Genomic DNA, 12,023 nt, shown 5'->3' with positions numbered 1-12,023 from the left:
CACTTTGAGATAAGAGACGCTTCACTTTCACATGAGCTTTGATGATGCGTTAATCTGTTGACGTTTATCAGAAGCCACAGTCAGTCGTCTTGCATGTCTTTGCAGTGGAGTGATTGGAATTAGGTTAATCCTATATAAAAAGGATAATAGGATTTAGGTTAAAAGTTTGTAAAGTGGTTCTTTAAGGCAGGACAACTGCTTGATGAAAGAAAGCAAAGGAACATTTTAATTAAATAGTTCAACAACTTGTGTTCTTTTCATTTCAACATGTTTTAGACTTTTAAGTAGTGTTTGGGTTTTGGGTTTCTCACTTGTGATAAGCTTTTGTGTGGCAGATGAATTATTAGCGGCTCATTGTGAATCATAATAGAAACAGTGGACTGGATGTTTTCCCGGCATTACGCACTTCCCCTGCTGACGTCAAGCCATAAGCCATAATTTCCTCCACTGATTAGCTTATTGTTCTCTCAGACTGCTTTTGTTTTCTTCACACATTTACTGTGCTTATTTTCTATTCCTCTGGTTAGATTTTTTTAGCGCTTTGGACAAACTTCTTGCTTGGTTTTTACTGGTTTATGCAAAATGTTTTCTGTCTTTTTGGTCAAATCTAATAACACAGCAGCTCGTCCTTTGAAAGCCTGCCTAACCCATATTCTGCTGTCATTATTCGACTGAATATAAACGGACACGTTCATGATGTCCATGAGTGAGTCTCTCATCAGGCAGACACAAGCTGAGCCTTTGTACTCTGATGGGACTATGCAGAGCCTGCTATGTGCTAAAGCATTTCTCAATGATTATCCCTGCCTCCATTTATAACACGTAGCACTTTAGTCACCCATTCAAGTCAGAAGATTGAGAAACGTTTTATTTTGTCACAGCTTGAGAAACACTCACGTGGGTCACATTTTATGTCAAAGTAACACATTATGATGGAATATTTATCAAAAGAACTCAATAATAATGAAAAAACAGAGAAGAGTTCAGACCACAGTCTTTCTACCACCATGTGCATTTGTTTTATATTATAACCACACTTGTCAGATCCCTGAACAACAAATGAAATCATAAATGAGAAACTCTGGATAATCGTTGAAGCCATGTTTCCTGACCTGTTGTCAGTCCAAGTCAAGTCTCCAAAAACACCTGTTTGGTTATTGGCTCATTGTGTATTTACATGTGTTTATATACAGTACTTTTTATACCTTCATGCAAACGACTCCTTATAAGGTTGAATTACACATCTTTTTTATACAAGATAATTTATATGAGCTACTTCAGCTACTGTGTGATTCAGTTACATTATGATGTATAAGAAAAGTAACTAGCACATTTGAACGTTAACACTGAATACAACTTACATCTGTTCATCTTTTTTCGAAAGCTTAAACTATTAAGTTTTGTCTCTCAACATATTGGAAGCGCAACAGTTATCCAGTGTTTACCTCATGTTAATGATTGATGTGCCTTCAAAAACCACAGTATTTGATTCCTTGTAGGCACATCATTTGAATGGATGTTGCTATTTATTATCATTAACTAAACTAAACTCCTTTTTTAATTTAAAGTTCAACCAAATAGGTTTGTGGTATTTAAAGCTGCTTTAAGGCCTTTTTGATTCATGTCGATTTTAGAGACAAACTGGTAAAATGTTTCTCTTTGCTGATTTGTCCTTAAGGTTGAACACTTCACTGTGAATCTTTGGTGTGGAACATTTCAAAAAGGCTCTTTTTGCACCGTGCTTTAAGTCACCTCGTCTGACACCATCATGTGTTACAACTGTATAGAAATAATCAATCATCTCTCTAATTGTTTCTTTTGCTTGTGTAGGTCATATAGAGACAGGAGCTTTTATTTTAGTCTGTTTCATTATCATCTAAAATCACCTCATAGGAGCTTTAATAGCTTGCACATGTTCAACCAAAGCTGCTATGTTACTTTCAACAGTAGTAGTAGTTTGAAACCAAAGGCCCCAGACTAAATGGTTGTACATGAGAGATTTGGAATAAAAACCTGTTGGTTGCCCAGCCTGGGTAGTATCCTTTAAACAACTGTATCCATAGTTAATGATAAAACCCTGTGAAAAATGCATTCATTGATGTGTAAATGACGTTTGATTCCTGTGAAAATAAAACACTTCAGTTTGTATGCAGGAAGGAAGATAGGTTAGTACATTGCTGTTAATACCTGAGGTTCAGAATAATATAATTAAGCCTCTAATTATATCGTACCTGGCTCATTTGTATGCTGTGCACTGACTCAGGATTGTTTGATCAAGGTTTAATATTGAATAACACCATTAATGCGAGTGACTCTCCAACATAAATATTCACTAGACTTGATAGGATTAAATCTTAACTGGAGATTAAATGTAATTTAATGAATTGCTGCAATCATCTAAACAGCTATGCCCTTTTTAAAAAACAACAAGCAAAGCTGTCGATGCAGCACTAAATGTTTTCTCCTCCCCATCTTTTCTTCTCCTCCACTCGTCTACGAAGTCCACTGTTCCACCTTTCAACAAGTGACACATCAGTGAGTGCAGTTAAGTCTGATTAAGATTTTTATCATTTGGCAGACAATGTCTTTGAGTAGCTGCCTGCAGTCAGAGGTGAGGGCCCTCTGCGTGACCTCTCTGTGATGTTTAACTACCTTTGAAGTTTCCCCAACACCAGCACAAAGACGGGCTCTGTGGGTTTAAGTCAGCTGGTGTGCTTCTGAAGAGATTAAACGAGTGCAGGAGTGTGTGTGTGTGTGTGTGTATCTGTGTGTCAGACAGAAGAGAGAGTATTCACGAGTTCCAGTCACAGCAGATTACAATGTTTCTGATTTACAAGTGCTGCCGACCCAGACTGTTTTGACAGCGAAAAAATATCTCAGTATCTGAGATATGTGTTTAATATCTGAATGTTGAGGCCCGAGGCGGTGTGAAATTCAGATCAATTTGAACCGCTGAGAGAAGTGTCGAGCTGCTGGATGTCTTGCAATGCATTTCGGGGGCGAGGCAAGAGTTGAAACGTGAAGATTAGAAGTCACTGTATAGTCAGAACCTCCACAAGACCAAGGCAGAAAGCTGTGGGTTTAAGCAACACTTTGATACTTTACTGAGTCACGTTGTGGAAGTTTTCAAAAGTTTTGCCAAGATCACGTACTGTATTGGCAAATATGAGCGACGTAGCGCCTCAAAAACCCTAAATGCTCGTGATTAGATCGAGACACCTCCCACATCCTCTGAGGCTACTTTCCTGATCGTTTGATGTCAGGATAGAAACAACTCCTTACATGAGAAATGGAGGTCTTCAAAGTTTTTCTTTCTTTTGTGTTTTACCCGAAGCCTTAGGCTAAGTACCCTCCGGAAGTGTGTGAGTGCAAGGCCAAGAGTGATGGATGGAAAAGGGGAAAACGTGAAAGAAAGAATGAAAAGATTTGTTTTTGAAAAAAGGCACAGACAGGAAGTCCCATGCAGTGCAGGTTAAAAAGGGGCTTTAACCTCGGCTCCCACGCCCAGAGAGAAAGACAAAGATGCAGCTCAACATTTCCTTCTCCTTTCGCAACGCAGTGTGAATTCCAAATCCTGAGTCGAAGAATGTTAACCTTTAGCTGTAAAAAAAAGTCACAGTCATGAAAATTCATATCAGCTTTAACATGCTCTTTTAGCATGTAAGCAGCATAGACAGAGATGTATGAAAGTGCTTACATCTAACAAGGATTACCACGGAAAGTGTTTGTTTACGCCTCCACTTTCATTTCTATGCAGTATGTAAATGATTTTTTTTTTAGATTTTCTAGGCTCCTCTCCTAAGGTGAAGCTGTGTTCCCCCTCTTCTTCCTTTCTACTTCTTTGTTTGCAGAAGCGCTTAACACAGCAGCACTCAAACGCCACCCATCAACATTGTCATCTCTGCCAAGAATGAACTTTCCAAACCACAAGGGTATAATTACAGCTTCCACTGAATGAAACACTTATATGGAAGCTGCAAAGTGTGAGAAAAAAACAATAAAATCAGAGAGCAGTGATTCATTGTTTCTGTATACGAGAAAAGTAACAGAGAAGATCGATGTGAGGACAGGAGAAAGTCAACAAAATAAAAAATAGCTGCTCGTATCTCTGACTTGTTACTGTACGAGACGAGAAGCAGATGTTTCAGGCAGGCCGTTCGGTCACATGTCAGCAAAACACATGTCAAACCATAAAGCTTCACTACAGATAACACTCATCACTTCTCACACTATCTCCACAGCAGGGCACATGCGAGATAAGATGCCGTCTTCACCATATATTTTTTTTTTTTTTACTTTTAACACTAAATGAGATATGAGCTACCTGTTATCAGCACTCTCTTAGGCACAAAAGTGAAGTTTTGTTTTTACAACAATGAGGAATGATCTGTGAAAAAAGGACATATTCTTTTTTTTCTTTTCAGATCAAGCTTTAAAGTCAACACAGAGACTCAGATGTTTCTCATCTCTTCTCTTGTATTGGCCAGGAAAGCGTGTTTTAAGTCATCTTTTTGGCCTAATGAAGTATGACTGCAGTGAGCGAGGATTATGTGTGTTAGTTTAAGAGAGTCTGGTTTTCAGTTCCACAAGAACAGATTACTGTGTTGTCTCTGAGTCTGTGTTGTCTCACTGAGGAGACACAGAAAGTAGAGATTCTCTGAGAACGTCCGGGGTGACACAGACGAGCTGAACGGCTCAAACAAGATTACCCAGAGCCTTGAGGATTTTACAGAATTATTGCAACTAACGCTTCATCATCTTTTGGAAAACTACAAAGCAATTTGAAATACTTTTGTGATGATCTGCCAAAGAATCAAGTGAGCAGAGTGTACAAAGATGCATGGCAACAATCTGTTTGTGACTTGATTATTGTTTTGTGGGTTTTTTTTTCTTCAGATAATTCAAGGTTTTTGTCATGCTTTTGGAAAATGTCTCGTTTCGAGCTTGTGATTGTCTAAGTATCTCCAAAAATACATTGGCTTCTTTAATTCTTTTCGTTTTTCTTGTTACAAACAGTATGCTTCATCTTAAAGAGATTTAACTGTTTAATCAACAGAAAGACAGGCATATTCAAAACAGGGTGACTAATAAATGAGATCTCTAAATGCAAATCTTCAAAGATAGGCAGCAAAATGATACAATTCTAGTCGTTCTCAGCTATTTTTTGCAGTTTATAATTCATAAATGAACATGTCTGTGATGTCTGAAAGCTGTTACACAGATCATTTCACCCACATGCTGCTTATTTTAGAGCACAGATTCACTGTAAACACAACCTCCTCTGCATAGGAGACACACACTGGCGTAATGGATTCCCTTCTTACATATGAATAGCGGTTATATCATCCTAAGTGACGAAGGCCTTTCTTTTCCTTCCTACTGTTTGCCTTTTTTCTACACAAACCGGGTACACAGAAAGTCTCAAAACCCTTTGTATGTGTAATAACTGTATAGAGAATAATACACACCGTGACATAGAACAGTGAGCTCACATGTGTAACTGAGTAATGCTGTAAAGAGCAGCGGTGCGCTGTGGGAGCTTCTGACGTGATAGAGTCCACCTGCCTAATCCTGTGTCTGTGGTAACTGATCTGTGCTGGCTACAGGTCATGTGTGAACACATTATAAATCTCTCTGCTGTGGACTGGTGTGTTTAACCCGAGGTACAGAGTGCCGCATTAGACGTCTACATTCATCAACAGGCTGGAAAGTTATCATCTGGAAGCGTTAGTGTCTGTCTGCGTGCCCATGCTTGGGATGCATGTGTCCATACTTGTGTGTATGTGTGTGGAGATTACGGTTGACCCTGTTTTATTCCCACTCTCCCACAGCTAGGATACTTCTTTGCTGCTTTTATTGAATTATCTTTTATTTGGCCATATCGACGCGCCTCTTTGCCAGTCTTTGAAAGTGGCGCTTTCATAAGACACTGATGACACAGCTCATTGGATTTAGCAGCTAATCACAGGCTTTTTAATGTATTCTCCGTGATTCATGGAGATTGGATCCATTTATGAAGATTTATGAAAAGTCTTCCATTTGCATCCATGAGAAGAAAGGGGCTGGGTATTTCAGGCTCCTTTATCTGCACTCCTATCTTTTTTTCATTTCAGCAGCAGGGTTTATCTGGGATTTAAAATGTGAATCATAATCACCCCTCCAAAACACATTTACGGTCTTAGATTGGATTTTGGGGAAATATTAAATGTTGCTTCTTCAAGCTACCATTTGTGTTTTGATTAGGTGTTCCTTGTGATGGGTTAAATCATCTCTCATTTCCATTTTTTCATGAAATTATATAAACCTCTTATCTTTTAACCAAGAAAATGCCTTTTAATTTCAATATTGATTTCTATTTTTTTTTAACGCTCTGTAATAAAAAAAATCTTTCCTCTAGCTTTTTTCTTCTTGGAAATATTTTCCTACAACACACAGAATCATCTCTCCATCTTTAGTCTGAATGTCATTTCCATGTCTCTTTGCAGGCGTAATCCGCGAGAGCTACCAGAAGGGTCGTGACCAGCTTGTTCCCGTGACCTTGTTGGCCATCGCTGTCATCCTGGCCTTCGCCATGGGCGCCATCTTCTCTGGCATCATCGTCTATTGTGTGTGTGACCACAGACGGCGAGACATAGACCTGACAGGCCGCAAAGAAAAAGACAACCACCACCTCCACTCCCGCCGGGGCTCCATGAACAGTGTGACCAAGCTGACAGGCCTGTTTGAGACGCAGGCTAAAGACGGTCGTCCCGAGGCGATTCTCACCCCTCTGATGCACAACGGGAGACTGACACCCAACGGGAAGATGCTGATAAAAGCAGATCAGCACCACCTGGATCTTGCTGCTCTGCCAACGCCTGAATCCACCCCAATGCAGCCGCGTCGGAAGCACAGCCGAGGCAGCCGGGAGTGGGAGAGGAACCAGAACCTCATCAACGCCTGCACAAAGGACATGCCCCCAATGGGCTCCCCTGTCATCTCCACAGACCTACCCCTGAGGGCCTCGCCGGGCCACATCCCCAGTGTGGTGGTTCTTCCTTTGCCACAGCATCAGCATCAGCTCCAACCTCACCTGCAACAGTCCTACCAGCACGAGTACGTGGAGCAGCCCCACCACAGTGATCTCGGCATGGGCCATGGTGTCATGGACGACCAGGGGGCCACACTGGAGTACAAGACAGTAAAGAGCCCCTGCCACAACCTCACCATGGTGGATCCAGATGGCATGCTGCCACCACGAGTGCCCCAACGAGAAGCATCTCTCACCATCCCTCCAGCCGTCCCTCAGATGGGCAAACGCCTGGAGGTCCACTCGTCGGTGTATGGGCTCAGGAAAGGATCAGCATCTTCTGCTTCTGGATCCTCAGCCCTCAAGAAACACAATACCAACTCATCTAACTCCTCCCATTTGGCGAGGCATCACAGCTTCCGTGTGGAGACTCCGCCCCCTGCACCTCAGAGGGTAGACTCCATACAAATGACAGCACAGGGCATCTCTCTGTCCCGGCAGCCCAGTATGAGCTCCTACGGTTCACTGCCTCGAACAGGCATAAAATATCTCAAACCTGATGTCCCGCCCAAACCCTCTGTAGTCTCACTCTCAACAAAAGTCAAGTCTAGTGACTCATGCACATAGTCAGCTAGTTAATGGGTCAGTCCAATGTGAACAGACAGTGGAAGTTTGTGTTTGAGAGAAAAAACAGGGAATACTGTACAACTTGCATCTCCTTTTAGTGTTTTTTTTTGGTTTGTTTTATTTGGGTGTACAGTACAGTGAAAAATGCTACACAGTTTTTTTAAGAAATCACTTTCTTTTTATAAATATGTAAATATTATACAAATGGTTGTTGTCATTTGTTGCCGTCATGGAGCTCATGCTCCAGCTGGTTCCTCTGTAAACACACATGGGAACATGCGCCACTGAAACTGAAGAAGATGAATCTGTCCTGAATATTTCATCCAACGGCGCCCTGTAGCATCCAAGGCGGTGGCTCTGTCTCTTGTTTGTGGTGTCTTTTTGCCGCCGGGACTTGACCTGATACTTTATCACGCTGGTAAAAGCACATAAGAAGACAGCGATGGGAGGGGGTTCGGAGGATAATCGTTGTACAGTACCTTGAGGACTGAGAGAACTAAGCGAGCGAGCACTCAGAGAGAGACTGAGCTCAGGCTGAACGGACAGACAGCTGCTTGAGTTTTGTCAGAAACTGTGAAAAAAGCCTCTCAGTGTTACAGCAATCAAGTCCTGCCTGGGTTTGACTGAAAGCCAGAGGAACTTTCTACTCTACTGGTTACTGAATAACACATGACTGTTAATACTAATAGCTTGTTGTATTTATTTTTATTAAGTGCTTTTGAAAAAAAGACTGACTTTCTAGGCTCGGAGAGAGAGGACAGAGAAGAGATCTTTTAATATGAATTAATCAAGTATGAGAAAAAAAACATATTTAAAGTCATTAAACTGGAGCTCGTAGAACTTTCTTGATGACTTAAGGTAAATGAGGTCTTACCGTGTGCTCAGTGGGACCGGCAGCTTCAGATATATGTGACCTCTGTGAAGAGGAGGAGATATTTATTTAAACTGTGCCAGACAGGGACTTCTACCTTCAAGGACCACATTTTCCATCATTTCAGACCAATCATTAAAAAAGACTTCCCGTTGTCCCACCCTTTTCACTCCTCCCCCTCCAATCAGCACTGTGGTTTTTGTATAAGTCAGTTAACATTTGTCCTGATTGGTTGCTGGCTTACCGGTGCCATCTAAGCTCACTGTTGCATGTTGCAAATACAAGAGAAGCAACAGTGCAGGAATCTGCATACACAAACGGGAAGCTGTAAGAAGTGACGCTGCAAGCAAACCGAGCCTCTGAATCTGAACGTGTCTTTGTTTGTAGCAGCGTCACTCAGACGAGCAGGCAGAAAAGAAAAAATCTGAAAAACATCTGTATGGCCTGCTTCTTTTTCCACATGTAAATTTGTGCCTTACACCCCTAAAGTAGTGACAATGTTTTCTTTATTAGATGTTAACTTTGTCTCCTTGTAGTGTTTTTATTTTATTTTTCTTACATCATGATGTTTCCCTGGTTTGATAAAAATGCAATTAAAGAATGTAGGTGTTATTGTTGTAATTCTGGTCCCTAGACATAAAACACTTACAGTCCAGAGGGAGGAAAGGAAGAGGGCTTCAACTTGTTTCTCTCTGTCTCTCTCTCTCTCTCTCTCTTACGTGCACACACACACAGTTATCTTTGTGGTTCATTTCTGATTGTGCCATTAATGCGCTAAAAGCAACCCTTTATGTTGTTATGTTGTGCTGGCAGTGTCGATGAAGACGTTATGTTTTTGATTTTATATTCTATACAATTTCAAAGTCCTGTTTTTTTTTTTTTTTTTTTTTTTACTGTTTTCTTTTTTTGCTGTCTGTTGGTTTGGAGTGACAGTTAAAGGACTGATTAACTGAGCAATTAACATTTGTTACTTGAGAAGGCCAATGTATGTGTATCTTTCTGGTGCACTGCAATAATATTAACAATAATAATAAAAGCAGCGTCAACACTAGCAAGTATGAGAAACACTTGAGAACCTGGTATGCAGACACAAGTCTATAGGTTTCTTGTATCTACTGTTACAAAAATATGTTATGCAGTTGCATAAACAGGCTGGTTCCTGTGAAGAAGGTTGACATTTTAAAACAACATTTTAGAGAAAAGTTGCTGATTTAACCCCCTTTTTGTAAGAAAAAAAAATAGTCTAAAAATATGTTTTTATTGCGCTTCACTAACTCTCATTATCAAGGCCTTAAAGTTGGCTGAGAGTTGGATTTATCCGACCTTCATATAAATTACTTTCACTGTCTTTTTGTCTTTTTACTTGAGGATTTTCTATCAATCACCCCCCCCCCCCCCCCCCCCCCCCCCCAACATTTATATCGACGGAGCACTCCCTCAGTGTCGTATGTGTAGATACGTTTCTTGATATCGAGCAATTTTCTGTTTCTCAATGGAGGAAAAGCCAACTATGTCTCAATCCACAGCTAACGGGAGAATGACAAGTAGAGAGTGACCTGACTAACATGTAAATAGATGCTGGTTGCAAATGGCAGGGTCATGGTGCAACCGATGAGGTCAAAGCAGGAAGGTGCCTCTTTAATGAATTAAAGCTACGATCTTCAAGATTAGTATAAAGTGGTGCGTAAACCACTGACTTCAGCGACCTTCCCACGCCTCGATTACTCTGATTTTACAGCTAAATTTGAAATTTGTCGTCCACTTCTTAGGTTGACAAGTACATTTAGATTTTCAATTCTTAAAAAGGTGTTTTGATGTCAGGTTGGGCTTTGAACTTTTGAAAGGCTTGATTGCGTTTGACTGTGAAGGCTGCTGTGGACTGTGAGGTTCTTTGGTGTGTGCCTTTTTTGTCTTTCACCCTTGTTATGATTCACTGCTACTAGATGCAAAATCGACAACTCTCTTCTGAACTTCTCGACCTTTTGAACTTTGTAAGCTTGTAAGATATTGTGACGTCACAGAGTTTTTTGCCCTACTCTCTTCACTTCCTTAACATCTGATTCACAGCTTAATGTATGTTGTAAAGAAAAAAAACTCTTTAATTTAATGCAAAATGTAATTAAAAAAATAAAAATAAAATTCTTGTCATGAAGATTGTGGTTTGTCCTTGACTTATTCTTCATTTGTCTGCCGGAGGACGGGGACGTTATACATTAAAGATCTCACTGTTTGGGGATAAAACATGCCTGAGCTTTGCACAGGATTTAAAGCTTCTTTGAATCCATTTGAAAGAAAATATTGTAACGCTGTGACCTCAAGTACACTACATTCTTCTCTGCTTGTAAAGCACCATAAACCCCTGGAGATGTGAGAAAACTTTCCTTGAGAATAAGATTCTAAGATCTTAGAGGATAAATCAACTTTAAACTGAAGCAAAAATCATGTCTTTAACTTAAGCGTGAGTAATAGTGTGTTATGAGCAGAATGAAGAGGATCTGAACTCTGTTCATTCTGTAGGTTTCATGATTTTGATTGTGGGCAGACTGGTATAAGAAGCACTCTCAATTAGCTTTGAAACTATAACACATAATATCTAGAGTCATCATGAGAGTCGTTTGAGTCAATGGTTCATCATCTAATCTCATTTAGAGAATCAATAAGCAACTCTAAATATACTGCTGTAAACACGAGACAGTAAATTGATTCAACATTTTGAGATCTCTTTTGTTTTGCCAGACTTATGAGCTAATAATATTTTAATGGGATGTTTACATTACAAGTGGACCAGTAACAACAAACAGTGTCATTCAAGTAGATTTAAAATGTAAGAATACAATGAGAGCCAAACATATCCCATGTTTCCGCTGCAGGGATAATCACAGATTGACTTAATGCTGATTCTCCTTGTTTAAAGTTCTGAAGATACTTCAGAAATGATTATGACAAAACAGGAACAATGCTGATGGTGTATTCTTACAAATGAGTTATGATTATGTGTAGTTAACTGTGGGTGTAAAATGAAACAAGTCACAGCATGTGCCTGATATTTGCCATGGGAGAAGTGAATAAAGAATACAAGTCAGATTTGGTTAAATGAGGAGATAAACGCCCAAATGCAGAAAGAAAAAAGAAACACAAAAAATGACTGTTTTGTACATTATTTGAGTTTTCATGTGTTTAGTTTGACATGGATTCTAAACAAAAATCACATCACCCCGAGCTGCTGACTAACACTGACAACAACTGCTCTCATTTCAGATGAAGGCCTCCAGTTTCACACGTTAGCACATCATTGGTATCATTCTGTCAGGAGCTGTGGCTTTGTCAGGTAGTTTGACACTCTGTCCTTTGATCACGCTTTGAGTCAGAAGTTTCATGCGCTGGTAAGAGTCAGACTGAGCATGGAGATCAGATAACCAGGATGTGGTGCAGCTAATGAGGCCTGTCGCTGCCTCCACAATGCTGCATTGTGCTGCCTCCATGCAGGAGCCCGGTTGTTTGTGTACTACTCAGAGA

General features: G+C 40.3%; 1 protein-coding gene across 5 annotated transcripts in view; it reads left to right on the top strand.

Moving 5' to 3' along the window:
• The window catches only part of sema6a (sema domain, transmembrane domain (TM), and cytoplasmic domain, (semaphorin) 6A), a 110,542-nt gene extending 99,883 nt beyond the window's left edge, over positions 1-10,659 (top strand). For all 5 annotated transcript variants that reach the window (XM_079343221.1, XM_079343219.1, XM_079343220.1 and 2 more), the window contains one exon: positions 6,486-10,659. In XM_079343221.1, coding sequence (XP_079199347.1) covers positions 6,486-7,636 — 1,151 coding nt within the window. In that variant the 3' untranslated portion in view covers positions 7,637-10,659. The remainder of the gene's footprint in view (positions 1-6,485) is intronic.
• Positions 10,660-12,023: the final 1,364 nt, after the last annotated feature.

Source organism: Symphodus melops, assembly GCF_947650265.1.
Source record: "Symphodus melops genome assembly, chromosome: 1".
NCBI classification, from domain to species: Eukaryota; Metazoa; Chordata; class Actinopteri; order Labriformes; family Labridae; genus Symphodus; species Symphodus melops.
The sequence above is the reverse complement of the archived record's forward strand: the minus strand, read 5'-3'. Positions and strand labels throughout refer to the sequence as shown.